Below are 26,797 nucleotides of genomic sequence, written 5' to 3'. Positions count from 1 at the left end.
GAGGGAAGCTTTGGGCATTCAGCAGTTTTTCTTCTCCAGGCACTTAATGTCTGCAATTCTGGTCTGGAAGGAGCAAAAAGTGCTAAGTACATGAGGATAATTTACTTTCTCTGGGTTGTTGAAGTTTCCCTTTTTGCTTACTTCGTATACAATGTTTCATGAATTAGTGTTTCCCATAATAACAGAAATAATAGCAATAAGACTGCCGTTCAGTGTTTACCATGTGAAAGTAGTATGCTAAGTGCTTCTTATACACTGCATAAGTGAATTCTCAATATGGGTCCATTGATTCTGTTGCAGTAGCTGTTTTTACATCCATTTTACAGATGTGGAAAATGAGGCTTAGAGAGATTGAATCAATTAGAGTCATTAAGCAAAATTAAGATGCAAACCCAGGGATGAGCACAGAATTGTCTTTTTTGCAACTTCTCCCTCCCCAAAGAGGATTTGACTTGGTGTCCTAGTAAAGTTAATTGTCTAACTCAGTAAACATGTGTGGAGGGTTCAGCAAGAGCAGATTCCTCATTAGGCACTGCAGGGGGTGACTATAAAGCTGCATTAGTCATGGTCCAGCTCACAGTCTGGATGAGGGGACAAGAGCACATGGCCAGCTTCTGAAGTGTTGGATTGAGAGTTAGAAAATACATAATCTGGTCCCAGTCCCTAGTACCTCTTCAGATGGGCACATCCATTCCCCAGACTTCAATTTCCCCTTCAGTAAGATCGAAATCTTCACTTCCATCCTGCCATGCCCACCTCACCATGTACTTGTGGAACTTATAGATGATGAAGCAGCAGGGGCACACTTTACTATAAGCTGTAAAGGGTTTTATAGAAGGAGAAAGCTGTGGAAAGAGAAAGGCATTGAGCAGCCAGTGTGGGTAGCTGTGATGATGCAGTAGAGGGTTTGGCTTGGTAGGAACAACAGGATTGGGCAGACATCAAGAAGCAATAATAGGCCGGCACCATGGCTCAATAGGCTAATCCTCTGCCTAGCGGCGCCGGCACACCGGGTTCTAGTCCCATTCGGGGCGCCGGATTCTGTCCGGTTGCCCCTCTTCCAGGCCAGCTCTCTGCTGTGGCCCGGGAGTGCAGTGGAGGATGGCCCAGGTCCTTGGGTCCTGCACCCACATGGGAGACCAGAAGAAGCACCTGGCTCCAGGCTTCAGATCAGCACGGTGCACTGGCTGCAGTGCGCTGGCCGCAGCGGCCATTGGGGAGTGAACCAATGGAAAAAGGAAGACCTTTCTCTCTGTCTCTCTCTCAGTGTCCACTCTGCCTGTCAAAAAAAAAAAAAAAAAAAGCAATAATAGGGACAGGCATTTGACTGGTTAATTAAGATGCTTAGGGGTCGGCGCCCCGGCTCACTAGGCTAATCCTCCGCCTTGCGGCGCCAGCACACCGGGTTCTAGCCCCGGTCGGGGCGCCAGATTCTGTCCCGGTTGCCCCTCTTCCAGGCCAGCTCTCTGCTGTGGCCAGGGAGTGCAGTGGAGGATGGCCCAAGTGCTTGGGCCCTGCACCCCATGGGAGATCAGGATAAGTACCTGGCTCCTGCCATCAGATCAGCGCGGTGCGCTGGCTGCAGCGTGCCAGCCGCGTCGGCCATTGGAGGGTGAACCAACGGCAAAGGAAGACCTTTGTCTCTGTCTCTCTCACTGTCCACTCTGCCTGTAAAAAAAAAAAAAAATGCTTAGGATGCCTGCATTTCATGTCAGAATTCAAGGTCTGGCTTTGCTTTTTGCTTCAAGTTTCTTGCTAATTTACAGTGTTGAAGGCAGCAGGTAATGGCTCAGGTAGCTGGGACCCTGCCACCCAAATAGGAGATCTGGATTGGTACCTGGCTCCTTTGTTTGGCTTGGCCAACCCAGGTTCTTGTGGACATTTGGGTAGTGAATCAGTGGATTGAAGCCCTCCGCTTCTGCCTTTCAAGTTGTGCATGTGTGTGTTTAAAATTGAAGCAATAGCATTAATTGGGGAGATGTCCTGCTGTATGAGGGTCTGGTAGCTAGACTAGGAGAGCCAGACTGAGGAAACAGTGATAGGGAGATAAAGAGGAATCAGAACAATGGGGTTGGTCACAAAATCAAATCAGGTCAAGATTGGAAGAGGGGTTGATGAGCTTTCTCTCTATGATGGTTATTTTCCCTGCAGAGGAAGGTGACCTGTATAGGGTCTTCTGGGGAGGCAAAGGCAAGGCAATCTCCCTGGTAAGTGCTCTTTCATGTAGGATTCAGTGGCCTCTTGAGATTGTGTTTACCAACTCAACCCAAAGACTGATGCCCAAGGAAGCCCTAGTGTCCGTCTGCACCCATACCATGTGCCTTCTTTTGTAGTAAACTCAGGCTCTAGGTCTCAGTTGGGGAATAAGACAGAATGGGGGTAGGTGGAAGACAACTAAATAGGTAATTAAAAGATAATGAGTTAAAGACCACAATGGAAGGAGGCACATGAAGTTGTGGGAACCCAGATTTGGTGATGGGAGGGTAGAGCCCAAAGTTTCCTATATGGAGGTAAGGGAATGGCTAAGAAGAGGCTTAAGATATTGTGTATGAACAAAAATTTAAAGGATGAGCATGAGTTTTTCCACATGTTTACAAAGCCTTAGCCACGTCATTAGTTACCTCTCCAGGCTTACCCCACCCCCACCACATTCATTCATTGGGTCTTTCATGAATAGCCACTGTGTCCCTCACTTTCTGCTACAGTGCAGGATGGGGATGTCATAAACAATGTGGATAAGACTCCTGAACTCATGGAGCTAATGCCATAGTAATGAAGTGAAAATTAAGAGGTAAATAAACTGGCAAACACACTAACTGCAAGTTGTCCCTAGTGCTTGCTGGAAAATCAAGAGTTCTATTATGAGGCATAATTGAGAGCAGACCATATTGGGTGTGTCTTATTGGGGTGGCACAGAGGGTTCTGAAGATGAGATAAAGGAAGAGAAGAGGCCAGGTTGTCAGAGAACTGGGAGAAGAGTTCTGCAAGCTCCAAGCACAGAAGTTGGTCCTAAATTTTCCCCATTACAGCCTGCTCCTTTCCCCAAGTCCCTTCTCTGTATGGAGTCAGGTAACCTGTTGGCACTGGAATTCCTCTGTGTCATGGGCACATATGTTCCCAGCTTAGGAAAGGTCCTTCATCACATTTTGTGTGCCCTGGTGTGTCCTTGGGACTGAACATTGATCTACCTTGGTAGTACTGATTTGATATCTAAATGATCTTTCCCAGGCACTGTGTGGATTTCCTTTAACAGCAAGTCCTTACATCTGCATCACACTTGTCAGATTGCAATTTACTTTTAGACTTAATTTAATTTATTCCTCATGTATCCTCTGCAGAGTAGATATCACATTTTACAGACTGGGTCACTGAGGATCATGGAGACTGAGCAATTAGGAAGTGTGTATTGTGGTGGAAAACACAAAGACCTTGGAATTGGATTAATCTGGGCTCATATCTCAACTTTTTTGTGCAGTTGCTGTGTAATTGGGCAACTTGCCTCTCTGAGACTCTCTCTTCTTTTTCATAAAATGAGAGTAATGACTCTAGTCCTTCCAAATAATGTCCTGTTTCACCCCATTTGTGGACAAAAGGGCTCTGAGGACCCACCTTCAGCAACCTTACGGTTGCCACCTTCTTACATAGGTTGGAAGACATTGAATGAAGTGTTTGGCCCATAGAAAATTGAAAATGGTAGAGGAACTGAGAAATTGATGAAAGTACATTTGGAACAGTTGGTTCTGGTTCTTTCCACTTCACAATATTGTAGCATTTGGGAATGTGTTTTAAAAATGGAAGGAAAAAGAAGAAAAGAGGAAGGGAGTGGAGAGGAAGGGAAGAGAAGAGAGGAGAGAGAAGAAAGCAGAAAGGAATAAAGAAAGAGAAAGGGAGAGAGAGGAAGGAAGGAAAGAAGGGAGGGAGGGAAAGAAAAAGAAACTAAGAGAAAAGAAGAAAACCCTCTATGGATGAGTTCTTCAAAGGCAGTGAACACACACTGTGGTTCTTAAGGGGTAATGGAGGAAGAAGGGCGCTTGGCTTTCCTTGGACCTTCCTCCTCCTCCCAACCCAGTTCCCAAATCAGCTTTTCTCACACATGTTAGCAATACCCACTCCAGCCAAATGCATTAGCATCATTTGTCCTCGAGACTGTGGGGATGACGAGGGCTTTTATGGTCCTAATGAATCCAACTGTAGAAAAGGAAAGGCTTTACTAGCCAAGTGCATATTAATGCTGGAGTTAATATTATTAAATTTGGTATTAATAATAAATTGTGGGATTCCTTGGTGGGTCACACGTAAAAGCAGCCCTTTCAATTCTCCCTTGCTAAGCTGTGAACACCACAGGGAACGGGCTTTGTTTGTGTGGTTAAGTTGTCCTTTCCCTGGCATCCATTGGTTATTCATTAACTGCTTATGAACTAGTTCAACAGTGAGACTAACAAGTTTGCCCTGTACTTTCGTGTGGAAGACACAGCAGTTTCTCTTTCTTCAGACTTGTAAAAGGCAGAGATAGGGTCATTACAACAGATGCCTCTGGGGCCATGCCATATCCTCTTGGCCATGTCTCTTTCAGCCACAGCTGTGCTGACTAGTTCTGTGCACACCCAGGCTCACCTTGTACTGCCAGTGATCTCAAACACACACTTGCAGTTTCTGCTTTATAGATTTGTGCAAGACTGAAAGAGCTCCCCAGGCCCATGTGCAAGCACAGCTTAAAAAGTGTGGGGAAATTAACACATGTGAATTTGAAGCTCAACCAGTGGGGATCTTTAATTGGGATGTTCCCACCCCCTGACTTCTAGCCAAGCAATTCTGGGAGGCATCCCATTCACTTCTTAAAAGGTCCCTGTTGCTCACCACAGGAAACTTGATGATGCACCTATATAGTTGACTTTTCCTCTTCCCTGTCTCTTTCTTCCCTCTCTCCCATGCCTGCTTCCTGAGATCACCTCCTAAATAAATGACCTGTGCCCAAGCCATTGTCTTAGGTTCTACTTTAAGAGAATTCAAACCAAGACATTCCTCTATTTGTGTTCTGGGCCTCACACAGTAGATACATTCACTTAGGAGAACCTGGAGTGACCAAAGACCATTCTAAGTGAACAAAGTCCCCTCCCTACAGTAGGGAGATATAGACCATATAGTAATCCATCAATATATGAGACATAACGATAAGTTTTGTGAAGAGAAGTAAGGAAAATGGATACAGGGCGACAGTGGATGCTCATTTTGGTGGAGTGGCTAGGAGAAGGCGTTTCTGAGGAAGTGACATTACATAGGGGTCTAAGTAAGGAGAGAGAGTTGTGCAATGGTACAGGGAAGAACTCTCCAGGCACGGAAGGCACAAGTGGAAAGGCCCTGTGGTAGGAGCATGTATGACTTGTTAGGGAGAACAAATGCCAGCATAGCTGGAATGAGTGAGGAGTGGGGGACAGGGAGGAAGTATGGCATTGGAGATCCCAGTTTCTTGTTGAGAAGTATAATCTTGTATTCCTTATCCTGGGCACTGTTTTATGAAAGGACAAGGAGCTGGTTTTAGAGTCTGGCAGCTCTGAAGTTGAAGTCCAGCCTGGTTATTTGATGGTGTATGATCCCAGACAATTTACTTTGATATATGAAAACTTTCTTTTCCTTGTTTATAAAATAGCAATCATAAAACCTATCTCAGGATTTGTATTGGGCAGGACTCCTGGTTACAAGTAATAGAAAACAAATAGAAAGTAACTTTGGCGGAAAAGGAAAAACAGTGACTAATACACCTGCAATATCCAAGGGTAGATTGAACTTCAGACATGCCGGGGTCTGGAGCTTCAAATGATGTCATCAGGATGGTCTCTGTCCCAAGCATTGGTGTGATCAGGCCTGGGTCACTTTGTTTTTGGTCCCTGACATGGGATGTGATTGCATCGATGATCACCATTGATCACATGCCCATCTCTGATGGATAGAGGGGACTTTAGCTCCACCTAAGTTATGTAGATTGAGGTTGGGGAGAGCTGGTTCTCAAGTGGAAACCTGGGGTACAGCTGTCATCCATGGATTTAAAGCAGGTCACATCAGCAGATGTCCACTAGAGGGCAGGTATGAGGATGAGCCACAGGTCCCTTAGCACAATGACACATGGGGAACTTTGATAGATATTTGCTAGACTACCATTGCCTTTTTTTTTTTTTTTTGGCTCTCTTATTTTCTTTTTGCCAGTTTCTTTCATATCTAGGCAATATGAATCTTTTTTTATTTATTTGACAGAGTTATAGACAGAGAGAGAGACAGAGAGAAAGGTCTTCCCTCCGTTGGCTCACTCCCCAAATGGTTGCCATGGCCAGTACTGCATTGATTCGAAGCCAGGAGCCAGGTGCCTCCTCCTGGTCTCCCATGTGGGTCCAGGGGCCCAAGCACTTGGGCCATCCTACACTGCCCTCCCAGGCAGAAGAGGAGCAACCAGGACTGGAACCCGGTGCCCACATGGGATGCTGGCACTGCAGGCGGAGGATTAACCAAGTGAGCCACGGCGCCACCCCCGAATTTTCTTTATTTCACACACAGCTACCTAGAAGTCAACCTGGCTCTCCCAAGAAAAAGATTTATGAAACCTGGTGCTGGTGTTGGAAGAAATGGAGCAGATTCAGGCTTCAACCACTAACGTTTGATTTCGCAGAATTCAGTAAATAGCTACATGGTCATCCCTGGCTGGATAGTGTTGATGCAGAGCTGCATAAAACACAACTCCCAGATTAACCATCTTGTCATGTAGAGGCAAAAGCGTAGTAGGAAAAGTACACACTTTGGATCCCAAATAACCCTCCTTCAACCTGTTCCTTCATCTATAAAATCACAGTTAGCCTAACTCATTAGGTTGTATTACATTTTAATCAAGATGGACTGTTTTGAATGTTTGGCCAATAAAAGTAAAAATGTCTAGCATTCTTGACATCAAATAATGAGATGAGAACCAAATAAGCATTTGAATCTCCTCCCCTCTCCCTTTTTCCCTCCTTGCCTCTCTTCTTTCCTTCCTTCCAAAAGTAATTCCTTTTTCAAAAAAACAGGGAAGTTCTAGAGAGTTAAATAACTCATAATATGTGATATATCTAAAAGTAATTGTGTTTAAGCACCAAAACTTTTGCCCTCAAATTTATGAGACCAGACCTTTGGGCAGTAAGGTGGCATAGTTGAGGGGAGCACTAACATTTATTAACCATTCATGCATCAGATATGCTACTTACAATATACCATTTACTCCTCACCTAATTTCCTGGATGAGATAGGATTATCTCCTTTCCAGATAAAGAAGCAGTCTTTGAGTTTAGTCATCATCCCTAAATAATAACATTCAGAAGTGGTGAGGCTGGCTTCAAAACCAGGTCTCATCTCTCCCCACCCCCTCAAACTCACTCTTTCCACTACCTCACTCTGCTGTTATGATAAAGGTAAGAATCATTATGCACTGGTTCTTCAAATGTAAAAGAACATCATGGATCCCAGCAAAATGAAAACACTCTGTTGATGAGACATCCGCACTTCCATGTTTATTGTAACACCCTTCACAGTCAACAAGAAATGAAAAAAGTCCCAAGTGCCCATCACTGATGAATGAATGAAGAACATATGGCACACATACACAATGAAATACTACTCAGCCATGAAAAGGATGTGGTGTTACTTACAACATGGATGGAACTGGAGGTCATTATGTTATGTGAAATAAGCTAGTATTATGTCACCTCACTCAGAAGTGTTTTTTTCTTTATTTTATTGAAGTTATAAGTGTGGTGGTGGTTAGCAGAGGCTTGGGAGTGAAAGGAGGAAAAAGGGCTAGGGAAAGGTTTTTTTTTTTTTTTTTAAAGATTTATTTTTTATTTATTTGAAAGAGTTACAGAGAGAAGTAGAGACAGAGAGACAGAGGTCTTCCATCCACTGGTTCACTTCCCAAATGACCGCAATGGCCAGAGCTGAGCTGATCCGAAGCCAGGAGCCAGGAACTTCTTCCGGGTTTCCCACGTGGTTGCAGGGGCCCAAGGACTTGGGCCATCTTCTACTGCTTTCTCGGGCCATAGCAGAGAGCTGGATCGGAAGCAGAGCAGCTGGGACTTGAACTAGCACCCATATGGGATGCCAGCACTGCAGGACACAGCTTTAACCCAGTGAGCCACAGCACTGTCCCCTAAGGAAAGGTTTTTAACAGGTACTAAGTTGTGGTTAGATAGGAGTCAGGGGTTCTGAGGGGTTTATTGCATGGTAGGTTGACAATAGATAACGTTAATGTACTACGTATTTCTCTATAGATTAAAAGAAAAAAACCTAGAAGACAGGATTTTGAATGCCTTCACCATGAGGAAGTGTTAAACATTTAAGGAAATAGTTTACTCTGATTTGACATTCTCTGTGTATACATTTATCAAAACAACATATGGTGCCCCAAAAATATGAGTACTTTTTCATGTCTCCTAAAATGTTTTAAGTAAAAATTTTTAAAATGCCGTTATGTTTTGGAAGAAATAAACTAACTGCAGCTGATAGGTGAACATGAGTCCCTTAGAAAAGCAGTTTCTCACTGACAAAGTGATTGAACTTGTACATCTGCCCAGGTGAAGGGAAGGTGGGGAGAGGCAGGGAGAGTCCTGCCTCTCCCTGGTTACCAGAGCAAAAAGTGTCAGCAGGTTAGAGAGTGGCAGCCCCAGGGCAGCCCATAAATCCCCTTAGTATTTTCCAAAAGGTGTAGAGTCCTGAGCGGAGGACCTTTCTCCCCACCTGGGCTAAATAATTCACTGCCTCCCCTCCCCCTTCCATTTTGGAATTTCTCTGCTGCTTTTCTCCCAACCTGTTTTCAATTTGCTCTTGTGGCCGGCTTTGACTGTGACCTCAACTCAATCAGAAGGGAGAGGGTGAGGGGAGGAAAAGGGAGAGGGAAAGGAGGAGGTTTGCAGGAGTGCTGAAAGGAGAGAGAGAGATTCAGGTCAGGGTGGGCCCTGAGGAAAGTTGCTGCGTGCCTTGTCCGACTGGTTCTGAATTTGCAGCAGAACCTTTTCTGTTCAAGGGAATGCAAGCAAGGATGGAGTCTGAGTGGTTAAAGAAACGTATGGGGGTCTGGCCCCAGCCCACTCGGGTTACAACCCCAGAAGAGCTGTAATGGGGAACAGGCACATTCCTGTACAGCGACTCCCAACTCCCTATCTGTTTTCAAGGAAAGAAAAACAGAAAAAGAATGTTAGAGACTTGAACAGGCCTGGGTGAGATGGTGTGACAGCAGCCTGGGTTCTAGGAGGGCTCTGCCATGAGGCCCTGACCATGTACAGAGAGGAGGGGCAGAGGCATCCTAGGCAGAGCAGCCCTCGTGGAAGGCAAAGGGGACCTAGGTTCTGGATTAAGTTCCTGAAGAACTGTAAGTCCTTGAATGAGGGTGCGACCGTCCTGAGTTTTCATATTTATATATCAAGGAATGTGGCAGAGGTTCAGGATTCAAATATTTTAAGCAAGGAAATTTTTAAACCAAGATTTTACAATTTTAAAAAACCAAATGAGGTTGGCATTATGGCAGAACTGGTTAAACCACTGTGTGCAATGCTGGCATTCAATATAAGCCCGGGTTTGAATCCCAGCCTGCTCCTGTTCCAGTCCAGCTCCCTGCTAATGCTCCTGGGAAAGCAGCTGAAGATGGCTCAAGTACTTGGGCCATGTCACCCATGAGAGAGAGCTGGATGAAGTTCCAGGCTTTTGTCTTTGGCTTGGCCCAGCTGCCACGCTTGCAGCCCTGTGATGAGTGAAGCAGCAGACAGCAGATTCTCTCTCTCTTTCTCTTTGTCCCTCTCTCTCTGTGTGTATGTGTGTCCTTCTCTCTCTGTAACACTGCCTTTCAAATAAATAAATAAATATTTGAAAAAATTTTAAAAAGAAGATATTCCAGGTCCAAGAAGAAGGCAGGATGGAACAATGCACCCAGCACAATGCCTGGTGCACAGTCAATGCACACTCATGTTGAAGTCACCAGAAAGTGAAGATGACGACTCTTGTAGCAACTTTGAAAGCTCGTCCATTCTCAATGATTTTGTCTCACAGACTAATTTAAATTATCTCATAGGCTATAGGAGTCAAGAGTTTCAATTCCAAATCTACCTCTCAGTCTATGTACAGCCATGGACATGCCATTTTCCTTCTTTGATAAGTTCGCATAAAAACTAACTTCTAAGAGCCCTTTATCTCCACTCTTTTATGATGACAACAAAAATAATGGAAGTAACATATTTGAGCTCTGTGTGCCAGACATTTTGCTAATGAATTTGTGTAAAATATTTTATATGATTGTCATGACAACACTATTATCTTGTTCACATGTGAGAAAATGGAAATAGAAGTTGTCTAAGACTGTAAGTTCAGAGCTTAAGTACTTAACCATTACACCATGTTATAAGTATTGTTCACTCAATTGTACCACTGCCAGGTGCAGAGCATGAAATATGTTGCAATCACGATGTCTGTTGAATTGCACTGATTTGCATTTATGCATAGCAAGTGCTCAGACCTTTCTTGGTGCTCCCTCCACTAACTGAGGAAGGACACTGACGAGTCACTACATTCACCTGTTTGCACCATGGTTGCTTTTAAACCTTCTGTGATACAGTGCCAAGAAAAGCAATCTTACAACTTACTTTATGAGCCTGTTCTTGTATTTAACACCCCTTCCTGTTGTTGGATTACAGCAGTAGAAGGTCAGGGACCATTTCTTTTACTGTCTCATTCCCCAAGCCGAGCTGAGAGAGTGACATGAATTCAATTGCAAATTGAATAGCTTTGAGAAAAATCCCTTCTCAAACCATCACTTTGAAACTTTCTATAGGAGGCAGCATAGCATAGCATAAAAGAAAAGGCTTTGGAATGAAAGAACAAGGGTTCAAATCTCAGCTCTGTCCCTTTCTAATTTTGCAATCTTAATATCAGCTTTGTTGGGGGAGGGGAATGATAACATGTAGCTGTTTAGTCTGCTGTGAAGATTAACTGGGAAAAAGAAAAGTATATACCAAATGTCAATTTACTTTTAACATTTTTCATTGATATATAGATAGATAGATAGATACATATACATTTCCAATTAAAACTGTGCACTAAATATCCTTCTAATGCCCTTGATACAGTTAGTTTTACTCCAGTTACCCAGTTTTTTTTTAATTTGACCTATACCAATAAACCTTAGAACTTTTTAGAACTTAGAAGTGTGCTCATTTTACTGAACTGACATGCTTATGGGGCTTTTACCCACGGTTGAAATCATTCTGAAATTCGTGAAAATATCTGGAAGGATATGCCCATTTGAAGATGAATGTCAGCCATCTTTTGGCTTCAAGGCAATTAATTGCTACAGGCCACAGACATACTGAATTCCCTCATGACGAGCCAACTCTTTCAATGGCTATCTGGGAACAAATTGAAAAGCAGACACACATGGATCCAAGCTCAAAGAAAACAAATATAAGCAGCCAGGCTTGGAATCCTGAGAAACCAAGCGAAACAAGACCTTCACTCCATCCACTGAATAATTTCATGTCTCTCTCTTTTTCTTTCTCTCTCCTAACATTTCACTCTGTATATTGCTCTACTTCCATATCAGTTGGAAGGGAGATATTACTGGTTTATGGTTGTTCTAAAGAAGCTGACATGAGCCCTACAGAACAAAGTTGGATGCCAAAACTTGTGATAAATAAAAGCTGTATTTACTTCTTCATTTTCCAGCAAGATCTATGATCTTAGACATTTTTGTTTCTTTCTAGATCCTTACCTTTCTTTTCTTTTTTTTTTTAAAAGATTTATTTATTTGAAAGTCAGAGTTACGCAGAGACCCTGAAAGAGAGAGAGAGAAAGATAGGTCTTCCATCGCTGCTTCACTCCCTAGTTGGCAGCAATAGCCGGAGCTGTGCCAATCCAAAGCCAGGAACCAGGAGCTTCTTCCAGGTCTCCCATGCGGGTGCAGGAGCCCAAGGATTTGGGCCATCTTCCACTGCTTTCCCAGGCCATAGCAGAGATCTGGATCAGAAGTGGAGCAGCCATGACTCAAACCAGCACCCATATGGGATGCCGGCACTGCAGGCGGTGGCGTTACCTACTATGCCACAACACTGGCCCCCTTACCTTTATTTTCTTGTGTCCAAACTCGTAAAATAGTTATTCACCTCCTATAAGAGGAAGGAAAGTGAGACTTTGAAAAGTTTGTGGATTTGCAATAAAAAGTGGAAAACAAGTTGCTGACATTAGCCTGATTTAGACACTTGCTGTGGTGTCTACATGACAAGTCTATCAACTATAGATTTTAAAAAAATAGAAAGCCAAAATCTAGTATCCATCCTACCTGCTCTACTGATCTATAGGGACAAATATGTCTAGAAATGTTCTAGTGAATCCCAGGGCCACCCTGGTAATTCCATCAGACAAATGTTACAAGGTGAATGAAAAATTTCGTTCTTTTATTGTGCTTTGTCAAGAATGAGACTTTTACCAGGACCAGATGGCTTCACTGCTGAATTTGATCATTTAAAGAACTAACTCCAATTCTTCTCAAGCTATTCAAAACAGTTGAAAGGGAGGGAATCCTCCCAAACTCCTTCTATGAATCCAGCATCACCTTAATTCTTAAACCTGAAAAAGATAGAACAGAGAAAGAGAACTATAGACCAAATTCTCTGATGAACATAGATGCAAAAATCCTCAACAAAATACTAACCAGTTGAATCAAACAAAACATCAGAATGATCATTCATCCAGACCAAATTGGGTTTATCCCAGGTACGCAGAGATAGTTCAACATTCCTAAATCAATCAACATGATAAATCACATTAACAAACTGCAGAACAAAAACCATATGATTACCTCAATAGATGGAGAAAAAGCATTTGATAAAATATAATACCCTTTCATAATGAAAACTTTAAGCAAATTAGGTATAGAAGGAACATTCCTCAAGACAATCAAGGTAATTTCTAGCAAATCCACAGCCCACATCCTATTGAATAGGGAAAAGTTGGAAGCATTCCAACTGAGATCCAGAACTAGACAAGGATGCCCACTCTCACAGTTGTTATTCAGTATAGTCCTGGAAGTTGTAGCCAGAGCCATTAGGCAAGAAAAAGAAATCAAAGGGATACAAATTGGGAAGGAGGAAGTCAAACTATCCCTATTTGCAGATGACATGATTCTATATATACGGGATCCAAAAGACTCCACTAAGAGTCTGTTGGAACTTTTAGAAGATTTTGGTAAAGTGGTAACATATAAAATCAACACACAAAAATTGATACACAGACAATGTCATGGCTGAGAAAGAACTTCTAAGATCAATCTCATTTACAATAGCTACAAAAAAATCAAATACCTTGGAATAAATTTAACCAAAGATGTCAAAGATCTCTATGGTGAGAATTATAAAATGTTGAAGAAGTAGAGAAAGAAACCAAAAAATGGAAAAATTGTCCATGTTCATGGATTAGAAGAATCAATACCATCAAAATGTCCATACTACTAAAAGCAATTTACAGATTCAATATGATACCAATCAAAATACCAAGGACATTCTTCTCAGATATAGAAAAAGTGATGCTGAAATTCATATGGAAACACAGGAGACCTCAAATAGCTAAAACAATATTATACAACAAAAATAAAATCAGAGGCATCATAATACCAGATTTCAAGACATACTACAGGGCAGCTACAATCAAAATAGCCTGGTACTGGTACAAAAACAGATGGATAGACCAATAGAACAGAATAGAAATGCCAGAAATCAACCCACATGTCTACAACCAACTTTTCTTTGACAAAGGACCTAAAATCAATCCCTGAAGTAAGGACAGTCTCTTCAACAAATGATGTTGGGAAAACTGGATGTCCACATGCAGAAGTATGACACAGGACCCCTACCTTACACCTTACACAAAAATCCACTCAAAATGGATTAAAAATCTAAACCTATGACCCAAAACCATCAAATTATTAGAGAACATTAGTGAAACCCTGCAAGACATTGGCATAAGCAAAGAGTTCTTGGAAAAGACCCCAGAGGTACAGGCAATTAAAACAAAAATTGACAAATGGGATTACATCAAATTGAGAAGCCTTTGCACTGCAAAAAAAAAAAAAAATCATCTAAACCCCAGCAAAAAAAAAAAAAAAAAAAAAAAAAAAAACCCTAGCACAAGGGCCAGAAAGATAATAGATAGATTTTTTGAGTAATTTTTATAGGTAGTATTATTGCAACTGACTGGACTACAACCTACCAATATGGTGACCTTGTGGAATAATCCATTCTCTTGTCCTCTTGTCAGCAGAAAATTATGTGTTCAGAAGGTAGTTTATTATTAACACCTATTCAGTGATTTTCAAGGGGATTTGGATCTGCAAATTAGCATTTAATAAACCATAACCTGTATTTACTCATAATTAGCAATTAATTAGCTATTAATAAACCATAACCTGTATTTACTCATAATTACTTCCAATATGGAAAGGAGTAAAGGGAAAATTGCATATCCTGATTCATAATCTCACTGAAATTTTTGTCAAAGCCTAATAAAATTTTAATTGTTCTAAAAAAAAAAAAACCACTCAGGAAAGTGAAGAGGCAACCAACAGAATGGGAGAAATTATCTGCAAACTATGCACCTGATAAAGCATTAATAATCAGAATATATAAAGAGATCAAGAAACTCAACAACAAAACAAATAACCCAGTTAAGAAATGGGCAATGGACTTAAACAAGCATTTTTCAAAAGAAGAAATCTAAATGGCCAACAAATACATGAAAAAATGCTCAGGATCACTAGCCGCCAGGGAAATGCAAATAAAAATCACAGTGAGGTTCCCCTCACCCCCCATTAGAGTGACTTTCATACAGAAATCAACAAACCACATCCTGATGAGGATATGGGGAGAAGAGTGCCTTAATTCCACTGTTGGTAAACTGGTACAGCCACGGTACAGCATGGAAATAACCACAGAAATCTCAGTATAGAGCTACCATATGACTCAGACATCCCACTCCAGGGAATTTACCCAAGGGAAATGAAATCAGCATATGAAAGCGTTATCTCCACCCTGGTGTTTATTGCAGCTCAATTCACAATAGCTAAGACATTGATTCAACCCAAATGTCCATCAACCGAAGACTGGATAAAGAAATTATGGGATATATACACTGTGGAGTACTACTCAGCAATAAAAAAATGAAATCAGGTCATTTGCAACAAAATGGATGAAGCTAGAAAACGTCATACTTAGTGAAATAAACCAGTGCTAAAAGCACAAATACCATATGTTCTCTCTGATCTGTGATCTGAGCACCTGAAAGGTAATCTATAGGAGTGAAATTAACACTTCACGATGTAATGACTTCAAACAGCCATTCTCTCACCTGTTGAGGGACAGTTTTTTTTTTTTTTCATACAATTTGTTGAATTCTTTACTTAGTATAGAGTTAATGGTATGCGTATAAAGTTAATTGAAAAAAGATCTTGGTAAAAAATAAGAATTTGAATAGGAGACGGAGGAAAAAGAGGGTTGGGAAGGTGGATGGGAGGAAAGATATGGTAGGGAGAATCACTATATTTCTTTTCTTTTTTTTTTTTTTTGCAGGCCCCATTTTGATACTTTGCTCCTTTATTAGAAATATAAACAGGCTCTCACTCGTCTCTTTTTATTTGTCGTTTTGCATTTTTTTGACAAATGATTTTTGGTAGCTTGTGTGGACGCTGAGTCATAAAATAACTTTCCTAGCTTTGCTCTGCGCAGCCCGGCAGCTCCACCGACCACTAAAAAACCCTCGATACAAAAACACCCCTGCCTGGCTTCACAACTCCCAAGCCATCAAGCTCAGAGCCCAGCTCTTCCCTCTCAAGCCCAGGGAGACGCCCCTGGCCGGGCTCTATACTTCTAAAGTTATATTTATGAAAAGCATGAAGTTTGTATTCCTTAAATGAAAGATTAATTCATATATATATATATATGTAAAATTTCCACCAAAATCAGATTATTATTCTATAATAGAGAGAAAGAGAAGAAAGGGAGAGACAAAGGGAGAGAATCTTCCATCTTCTGGTTCATTCCCCGAATGCCTGTAACATCCAGGGTTTAGCGAGGTTGAAGCCAGGAATCCTGAACTCCATCTATGTCTCCCGTGTAGGTGGCGGGTGCCCAAGCACTTGAATCATCATCTTCTGTCTACCAGAATGCATTGCCAGGAAACTGGATCAGAAGCAAATTATCCAGGACTCAAACCTATAGGGGATATGGACATCCCAAGCAGCAACTTAACCACTGCATCACATACCTACCCCCATAGATTATTTTTGATGGCTATGAAATATCCATTTTAATCTTTAAGCTACAATTGATATGGCTATTACTGTATTTTTGAACATTTGATTATTTCTAATTCCTTGCTAGAATAAATAACTGTACACTCTTTGTCCTCATAGCTTAATCTTTGTGTGCCTCTATGTTTTCATTTTGCTTTTAAGAATCCTTATAATGATTCTAGTTTCTTCACCTTAAAGAGAAAAAATTAAGGTACAGACATGAAACTTTAGTTGTCCAAAGTTATACAGCAAATTCTTAGCACAGCTAAGAGTACACCACAAGATTCCAGATGATTAATTGTTCTTTCTAGTTTTCTTTACTTTTTAGTCAGCTTTGTTAGTTCTCTTCCTCATAAATTTCAACTGTCTCCTAAAATCCAACAGCAACTTTTAAAAATCATAAAATTCAGGGCTGGCACTGTGGTGTAGTAGGTTAAGCCTTTTTCTGTGGCACCAAAATTTCATATGGGTGCCAGTTTGAGTCTTGACTGCTCTGCTTCTGATCCAACTGCTTGTTAATGGCCTGGGAAAGCAACAGAGGATGGCCCAAGTCCTTGGACCCTTGCACCCACATGGGAGGCCCAGAAGAAGCTCCTGGCTCTTGGCTTCAGATAGACTCAGCTCTGGCTGTTGTGGCCATTTGGGGAGTAAACCAGTGGATGGAAGATCTCTGTCTCTGTCTCTCCCTCTCTCTGTAATTTTGCCCTTTGAATAAAATAAATAAATCTTAAAAAAATCATAAAATTCAGGGATTACAAATAGGTGGCATTTGTTCTGCGACTGTCCCTTCCTTACTCTTGGTCTTCAACACTAATCTATATCATAGAAATCTGAGTTCCTTAGCTGGAATAGGTCTTTGCTGATCTCAACACAACACCTGTGCAAAAGAGTGGCCATGTGACACAATTTTACACTCTTAGTCCACTCCTTCATTATATAAAGAAGGAAAATTCAATTCCAAGAAAGAAAGGCCTGGCTCAAGGAATTAAGAGGAAACTAATGACAGTGCCAATGTCAGAATAGTTAACTCTTGACAGAAAGTATAATCCTTTTGTTGACTTTCCATCCATATATCTTTAACACACTATGGTTAACCTGATTTGAGCCTTGCTATATATAATCTTATAAAGGTAGGTGTTAGCCACTTTACAAGTTAAAAAAAAAATTCAGGCACTAATTTAAACAAAGAATCATCAGGGCTAAATACTAGACTGTGTCACATTTAGGCATTTTGTTTTTTCTAACCACTGATATTTCTGATGATGGTATTTGGACATTTAATGGATTTGGAAAACCACAAGAATGTCTGCTCACCAAAGCCTGAGCTGCAGAGCTCATCTTTCTCTGTCTCCCTCCAGGAGAATTCCTGAGTTTTGCTGATGACTTACTCTCTGGCCTGGGCACATCTTGCGTAGCAGCTGGTCGAAGTCATGGAGAAGTCCCTGAAATCAGTGTCTACTCGGTTATCTTCAAGTGTCTGGAGCCCGATGGTCTCTACAAGTAAGACATGCTGGGGGCTCGGGAAGCAGAAAGCGGAGAAAGGGCAACTTCAAGCCTGGGAGGGAAGGCATGAGTTATTCTGTGCAGGCCAGCCACTGGGCACCCAGTATGTGCACTTTGGGATACTAAGGTTCAGAAATGTCCGTGGGATGTGTGATCATAGTGGGTCATAGAATCATTAAAAAACAGTGCAGAAAGGCCCAAGAAGGCCAGAAATACAAAACCATTCTTCCTATTGTTAAAGAATTTACAGACCAAGGGGTATTGGGACAGGAATCTCAACCTAGTGTTTTTTTTTTTTTTTTCACTTTCTTGCTGTTTCCTCTTAAAATTAGATTAATGTATCTTTGTAATACACATATACTGGTATACATATAGATCCAGCCATTGCCATTCTCTTGGAAATAGTGCCGTTATCACTCCTTTGTAGAATATATTGGAGTCAGCCGGCGCCGTGGCTCAATAAGCTAATCCTCCACCTGTGGCACCAGCACACCCGGTTTTAGTCCCGGTCGGGGCACTGGATTCTGTCCCAGTCGTTCCTCTTCCTGTCCAGCTCTCTGCTGTGGCCCGGGAGTGCAGTGGAGGATGGCCCAAGTCCTTGGGCCCTGCACCCCATGGGAGACCAGGAGAAGCACCTGGCTCCTGGCTTCAGATCAGCGCGGTGCGTCGGCCACAGCACACCGGCTGCAGCTGCCATTGGGGAGTGAACCAATGGAAAAAGGAAGACCTTTCTCTCTGTCTCTCTCTCACTGTCCACTCTGCCTATCAAAAAAATAAAAAAATTAAAAAAAAAAGAATATATTGGAGTCATTGTTCATTGCATTCAAACCTATGGAGTTGTAAGAGGAAGTCACTCAGACTCATATATGTTAGTCTCAGAAGAGAAAAGGGGCTCATTTTTCATGTTTCTCACCTCCATGAGTATTAATACCTCTGGATACAGCCATCATAGGTATAACGTAGAGCTCTAGAAAGAAACTTGGGCCACTTCTCTTATTTTTATCTTTTTTTAGCAGTTTTTTTTTTTTTGAGCCCTTGCAACAAGCTTTTTTTTTCTTTAAGATTATCTATTTATTTGAAAGGCACAGGCAGAGGCAGAGAGAGAGAGAGAGAGAGAGAGAGATCTTCCATCCACTGCTTCACTCCCCAGATGGTCACAACAGTCAGAGCTGCACTGATTCAAAGCCAGGAGCCAGGAATTTCCTCCAGGTCTCCCACGCAGGTACAGGGGTCCAAAGACTTGGGCCATCCTCTGCTGCTTTCCCAGCCCATGCACCTCTGTTATTATCCTAGATATGAACATTAGTCACTAAGTAGTCAACTCATTAATTCTTTATTCACTCACTCAATGATTCATTCACTAATCCATTCACCCATTTATTCCTCTCTCTCTCCTTGTTCCATCCATCCATCCATCCATCCCTCTCCTTTATCTGTTTTATCTACTCTTGTATACCTCCATTTTATTTACTTACTCATTATTCAGTTATTTTGTTCATTCATATTCATATTTACTCATTTATAACTGATTTGCTTATTAGGTAGACATTTTCTGAGGATTTTGTATGTTTTGGTCCTGTGTGTAAGAATGTGACTAAGATCAAGGTCCTATCCTCAGAAAACTCATAATCTAATGGTGATAGGAAGGACCACAGACTACGGACTCCACTCTGTGTTTGATGAGCCTCAGATTCAGCCTTTGTCAAACAGAAATAATAAAACCTACCTTGCAGTGAATCAAACAAGAGACATCCTAGTGTAGCATATCCAAGTATGTGCTCATTAAATATTTGTATATACACAATCTGTGAGCCTCACTCACCTCTGAAACACATTTAATCTCCTTCTTTCTTTCCCTGTATGAAGACCAAAGACCTTGACGTCCTCTTGAACTCTTGGTGCATTCAGACTTCTTGGTGATACTCAATGCACTGGTATAGCAAACCCAGGAATTTTACTGTAAAATGGAAATTGGCCTTCTGATCTTGCCTCACAGCATTCACTGTATCTGAGATGCTGGGACCTAAATTTTCTCTTAAATGACTTACGGGCAGTGAATGCTTTAGGATTGGAATCCCTGAAGTACAATAGGCTATCAAATCTCTTCCAGTGGACCATCTGGACACACTTCACAGAGGAGGTGGGATATACCTTGGGCCTTAAAGGATGACCACAGTCCTGGTATAGTGGTGAGAATGTGATCCAGATTTCTTTGAGAGCGTAACTCCATTGCCTGTTAATCAGTAAGCACTGACACCAACTCCCTGAGCTGCGCAAACAACCACTTGGGTTACTGCATCTGTGAAATATAAGTGTATTATAATAGTAGGAGTTATAAGGTACCCTCCAATTCTAAAAAATATGATTATTAGAAGAAAGTGGTATTTTTCAAAGGATTTTCTGATATCTGGCATCTGGTTACTTTGTCCCTCATTAAGAGTATAGACTGGAGGCAGACAGACCTGGGTTCAAATCCCTGCCCTGCTCCTTATCAGCTGGTGGCTCTGACTGAGCTGCTCAACTCTCTGAACTTCTACTACTTCCACTGTGAATAATGTGCATAATACAGTGTCTAGTTCACTGGGCCCCAAGGAGGCCCTGATGAGATCATCTGCAAAAGCTATATGCTTGGTGATGAGCTCCCAGTAGAAGGATAAGTAGTGTTAGTTATTATCACTGTTGCTATTGCTGCCCTTGTTGTGACAATTACTAATTTCTGCTCCCTCCACATCCAGCTGATGGGAGAGATAGTCTCTAGCAGAGAGGGAAAGAGCAGTGTCAGGTGGTTCCCGTCCACCAAGACAGAAGGAGTAACCCTGTCTCTGGGTGACATTGTAGAGACTTGGTGTTAGCTGGGCTGGAATCCTACAACCCCATTATGTAGAGGGCAGTGAAATATTTTAAGGAACCTTGAAGCAATTAACACTGAAAGCTGACAAATAATCTGCCGTCTTCTAAAAGCAGTGGATGCTTTCCCTCACCCTTTCTTTTCCTCACTGCCTGATGCTACCCATTCTTCCTACCTCTTGAAATAGAGAATGTTCCTAATTCTCCTGTCTGGAAATGTGCTTGTCATAAGCCCGTCATCTCTAGTTCTGAATCCTTCCTTCCTTTATTTATTTATTTATGTTTGAAATTGGTTTTATTAATGGTCCTGGGATCTGGGCCACTCTGACAAGGAGCCAAGGTGGTGTTTGGAACAGTCTCTTATCCCACTGGCGGCTCTCCTCCCATGAAGTCTGACCGAGTCGGTCTCAAGTTTTAAAATAGTTCCAGTGTCCATTCTTGGGGTTTCTCATTTTCTGCTTGCTCGTTCTGTCTTCTGCCTTTTGAGCCAAACAGGCCACATGTGGTGATGGAAAGAGTGTGGACTTTGGGGCCAGGCTGGGAAGGGTAAGAATCCTGATTCTGCCCCTTATACACTTATAACCTGTCCTAGAACAAGGCATTTTTCACTGCTTTATGCAACAGTTTCTTGCTCTGGAAAAGGTGGCTAGTAGTCGTCCCTGTCTTGCAGGATACTGGAGGGAGGATTAAGTCTGAAAACACAAAGAGCAAGATGCACCCATATGCCTGACACATAGGAGGCCTGCAGAAAGTGTTAGCCACTTTCTTCTTCCTGTTTCTTTCTCTTTGATTCAGTCCCTGGTTGTAGGTGTCTCTTTCTTGCAAGGACAGACCTGGAGAAGCTAGTCCCTTTGAAGCAAACTGGGGCCCTGCTAGCCCTGGAAAGCATGAGTATTCAAAATCCCTTAGGGAGAAATGGAATGAAAGGAGAGGGTGATTCCAGCAGAGAGAGGATTCTGAAAGAAACGTGCTTTAGGGAAATGCAATCGGATGCCAAAGCCCCATCCAGACTTCCAGAGGGTTCAGGTGACAGGACAGTAGAAGACCAGTGTGTCCACCAGGGAGTGTGGACTCATGTCTCTCTGCCACCACTCCGCCTCTGAAACCTTGGGATAAACATCCGTGTCCTGTCCCAACTCTGGAACTTCAACATCTGCTTTAGACCCTTCCTAGCTCATGAGACCTGGGATAGCATACTTGAGTCACAGTATTTATTCTCATTTTGTCTCTCCTTCTCGCTTGGGCCCCTTCTACAGCTTTCCTACCTCCCTCCCCTTTCTTTTGTCCTACTGTGTTGTCTGCTTTTCCGTCTGTATCTCGTTGTGTTTAATTCCCTCTTTGTGGAAGCTTTTTCCGAATGGCTTTCCATCATCTGTCATGTCCCCTGTCATTCCTTCTTTGCCTTTTTATTTGTTATTCTCTTAATTTCTTTTTCTGTGTGAGTACCTAGGTCTCTCTGCCTTATTTCTTATTTGAATTTTGCCCTCCCCCCTCTCAATTGGGTCCCCTCCCTCTCTCCACCCCATCTAAGAAGGCAAATTGCTTTTGCAGGCCTTCTATCCATGTAATTTTGCTCCGTGCTGCAGGGTGAGACCAATGGGAAGAGTGAAAGTCAAGGCTGATTTTCTGTCCTAAGCTCACCCTGCTGTAACAAAACAGAAACATCAGCTCCCGTGCCCTGTTTAAATTGAATTTCCTTGTTTGTTTCATTTGTTTTGCTTTTGAATGAAAACAAACAAGAGCAGCAGAGGGAGAGGGTCCCCTGATGGTCTGACAGTGGGGCCAGCTCCTGCTCCCTTGGTTTACCACAGTCTAAGGGTGGCCCTGAGTGGGAGTCTCCACTCAGGGTCAAAGATGGCTCAGGCCCCCATACTGGGCATCCGTGATCCCTGTCTCTGCCTGGCCAAAGGCCTAGATACCCTTCTTGTAGCTGCTCTCCAATTTCCTATTACCCAAGGTAATTAGCCTCTGTCTTGTCTTGGCTGCCTTGCCTTTCTCTAATCATGGATGGCTGCCAAAGAGTCCTCAGTGAACATGCCAGCAGCAAGCAGGCCTGATTCCTGGGGTGGGGGACTCATTCCCACACATTCAGAGGCTTGCCCTAGGTCTACCCTCACCTCCCTGGCTTCAGTTTTATATGAAGGACTGCCAAAGGAGCTTGGGTACTGCAGCCAAGTGCCAACATCCATGGTGAGAATAGAGGCTTAAAGGAAAGGTTCCCTCTTTGCAGGAGTGGGTGGAGTTCTAGGAACCAAAGGAAAGCCAAGACACTGTAGATGGAAGAATATTGTGAAAAATAGAGCCCGAGGTCACGAGTTGGATAGCAGTTCTCAATGCTCTCACTGGTACCTTGGGCCCCTATCTGTGGCTTTGATGTTCTCATCTGCCAAGTGGAAAGATTAAACTCAGTGGCTCTAAGGCTTGGACACAGAGGGAAGGATGGAGTCTCCAAATCAGGGTTCTGATTCTGAGTGCTGCCAACGTTCTGGATAATTGTGGTTGCAATGGTATGTCATCAAGTAATTACTATATGCAAGGAACCATGCCAAGATGCACTGGCTATGTCATTTATTCCTTACTATAACTCTATGGATATGGTGATAGTATTATTATATTCTGTTTCACAGATAGGCAACTGTGGTTCATGGGAACAACCATTTCACTCAAGTTTTACATGACAAGGAGTTATAGAGCTGAGATTCATTCCCAAGCTGACTCTCACACCTACTCCTCTTGCCCAAATTCTTATCCACTCACGCATTTGAAGTTGTCAGAGCATCTGGTGACAATAAGGCATGGAAGAGAGCTTTCTAACTATAAGCATGGAAGGATCACCATGTTTAGGGACCAGAAGGCAGACCACAGACTGCAGATTCTGGGGTAGGGAAAAGATTCTTCATGCCTCATCTTTCTCATCTATGCAATGGGGATAATTAATCATACCTGCCTAAACTGTTGTAAAGATTAAACTGGATGATGGATGAGAGAATCCTTTGACATTTTCACAAGGTTGTGTACGTGCATGAAGAGTTACCAGTGTCTCTTTGTTTGTCAGAGCAGCCATGGGAAGGGTGATGGATATTTTTAATCCACATGTACCCCTCTACCACACAGACATGTGTTTTTAAAGTAGGCCTTCGAATCAGACAAAAGGAGACTTTTACCTATGATGTAGCCTTGAGCAAGCTTCTCTTGTCTGCATTTCAGTTTATCTGTGAAATGGAAACATAATAGTACCTATTCCATGGAGCTGTGAGGATACAGTGAACTAGAACATGTGAAGAGTACAGAATCCTGCCTAGGTCACTGTTAATGCTAAACAAATGGCAGGAGGGATAGGAAGAGCAGGAAGAGTAACCGTTCTCATTACTATTTGTGATATTATAAATTCCCAAACCATCACACTTGAATGACCTCTGGTGACACCATTATTTTCACATCATTCTGGTGGGAGAGCAAGGAAGACCTTCATCTCCCACCTTGACCTTTACTCACCACTCTCCAGACACCTTGTTGGAGTGTGCAAGGCTCTTCTTCCTCAAGGTCTTTGCCAGTGTGTTCCCTTTACATGGGATGCCTTTTCCTTGTCTGTTCCGATGACCACTTCCTTGTTCTCCACAGGTCCATGATTAGATATCACTGCCTTAGAGAGGCTTCCCCTGACCAATAAGCCATGGTAGTTAATGAAGCTGTGATGAATCAGTGCCTGTTTATTTGTTTATGGTCTGTTTTTTTCTTTTATTTGAAGATTTAATTTATTTATTTGAAAGACAATAGAGAGAGGTAGAGACAGAGAGAGTCTTCCATCCACTGTCCCCAGATGGCCGCAATGGCCAGAGCTACGCCAGGAGCCATGAGTTTCTTCCGGGTCTCCCACATGGGTGTAAGGGCCCAAGGACATGAGCCATCTTCTACTGCTTTCCCAGGCCATAGCAGAGAGCTGGATTGGAAGAGGAGCAGCCGGGACTAGAACTGGCTCCCATATGGGATGCTGGCGCTTCAGGCCAGGGCTTTAACCTGCTGTGCCACAGCACTGGCCCCAGTGGTCTGTTTTTTTCACTGGAAGGACATCAGAGCAGGGTTCTTCTTTGCCTTGTTCATCATATATCCTTGGTGCCTAGAACAGTGCTTGGCTCCAATCAAAAATCCAATAAATACTTGTTGAACATTTTGAACAAATTTCCAAATCATTACAGAAATTATGGAGACACTGACTTTTCTCCTTCACTCACTCATAACCTCCTATTCAGTTTCAGACTAAATAGTCAAGGGTCTCTCACTATGTGCTAGGCTGTGGCCCAATGCCACATCTCAATATCTACCTCTTTATTTCTGTGTCTCTAGTCCTTCTTTCTTCCTTACCTCCCTCTCTCCTCCTCCTTTTCCTCCTTCTGTTTTCTTTTCCTCTTCCTCCTCTTCCTCCTCCTCCTTCTTCTTCTCTCTCTTTCTCTCCCACATAAATCTTACCTAATTTAATCATCCAAAACAGCTCTCTAAAGCAATTTCTATTATTCTCATTGATTAAGGCATACAAAGCTTAGATAACTTGATCAGAGCCACAAAGCCGATACATGGACAAGCCAAGATTTGAGCTCAGCCAATTTATTTCCTGTGCCTGAACTCCAAATTACCAGACCAGATTATGAAAAGAATATCATGTGTAGAAATGACAGGGACTAAGAGGGTAGAAGCTGTGAGAAAGGATCTTTTCATATAAAGATTCTTGTCCAGATGGATTCAAACCAATATGGAAAAACAAAATTTCACTACTCACACCAAAAGCAATGGTGTCTACTACTTAATTCCTAACTTTGTCATGTCCCTCCAGTGTCCTTAGTGCCAAACAATGGAATGCGAAGGCTGAGGACCTTGGCTCCTCCCAGAGGATATATTCCCAATGCCATCTTTGCCTTGCCCCTGATCCCCAGCTCTCACCTTTTCTCAGTGTTTCCAGACTCCTGTGTGTTTGTGTAAACAAGTCCAGTGTCCTGGCCCAAACATGCTATTCCCAAAGTCCAAGTAGCTTGAAACTTTGGATGGGGCATTGATGGGCTCCCCACTACCCTCGGGACTCCACCCCCTTTCTGGGCATGGCCTAGGCGGCATATCTCAGAAGCAGGATACTATAATTAGATGAAATCCCAATATTTCACTTTATTTACATTCCCAGCTTACCCTCTTTATTTCTTCTCTTTGTGCCAAGAATCAGTATAGAACTTACTGGAAACAGCATCATCATCATCATCACCATCAGGAGCCCTCCAGGGCGGGCTTTCAAATGTGCTTGTGCAAATATAGGAGGCAGAGGACCTGAGGGCCATCCTGCCTCTGGCCTTAAGTGGTTACAGGACCTTGGGCAAGTAATTCCCAATCTGGGAACCTCAGACTCTCCATTTGTAGAAGAGAGAGTAAAGGGGCCATCTCAAGAGATGGGAGAAGCAAAGAGATGGACTCAAGCCACTAGCAATTAGGGAGGTAAGGGTCTGAGTGCAGGTGAAAGAATTTCACCCAGCCTGTGGCTAGATCCTTCTCCCTTTTCTTAGCTTCAGTGACCCAATATGTTCAGTGGAACTCCTGAGCCAAGTCCCAGACATGGTCCAGCTGACTTCTGAGAGAGGACTTTCTGCTCCTGTGAGAAAGGAGATACACAGAGAGGAAACCTCAGTGATGATCAGGGGCCTGGGCCATAGCCTCTGAACCAACGCAAGCTTAGGCTGTGCCCAAGGTTGATCCAGGACACACCAGGGACAGAGCCTAGGAGGGGCCTGACAGAGTTCCTATCCTGCTCTTTCCTGTTTTTTTCTCTTTCCCAGTATGAGATTTTCTCATCTTTTTCTTCTTCCTTCTTTCTTTCCTTCCTGCCTCCCTTCTTTTCTCTCCCTCCCTCCTTCCTTCCTTCTTCTCTCCCTCCCTGAATCTCCATCTATTTTTATGTCTGTCCTGTATTTCTTCCTTTTGTCTATTTCTTTACTGTTTCCTCTCTGAATTTTCTCTTCCTTTCCCTATTCTCTTTGGCTTTCTTGTTTTCCATCTGTCTTGGTTACAGCCTCTTTCTTCATGTCAGTCTGGATCCCTGTACATCCCTCTCTGCCTTTTTATGTCTGTGTG

The 26,797-nt window shown here is 42.6% G+C and overlaps 1 protein-coding gene across 9 annotated transcripts in view; it reads left to right on the top strand.

Annotated features, from left to right (window-relative positions):
* Positions 1-26,797, top strand: part of ASTN2 (astrotactin 2) — a 1,032,549-nt gene that overhangs the window by 959,438 nt on the left and 46,314 nt on the right. For all 9 annotated transcript variants that reach the window (XM_070066427.1, XM_070066421.1, XM_070066416.1 and 6 more), the window contains one exon: positions 17,698-17,839. In XM_070066427.1, the coding sequence (XP_069922528.1) occupies positions 17,698-17,839 (142 nt within the window). The remainder of the gene's footprint in view (positions 1-17,697; positions 17,840-26,797) is intronic.

Source organism: Oryctolagus cuniculus, chromosome 1 (genome assembly GCF_964237555.1).
Source record: "Oryctolagus cuniculus chromosome 1, mOryCun1.1, whole genome shotgun sequence".
NCBI lineage: Eukaryota > Metazoa > Chordata > Mammalia > Lagomorpha > Leporidae > Oryctolagus > Oryctolagus cuniculus.
Note: the sequence above shows the minus strand (reverse complement) of the source record. Positions and strands in the feature narration are given on the sequence as shown.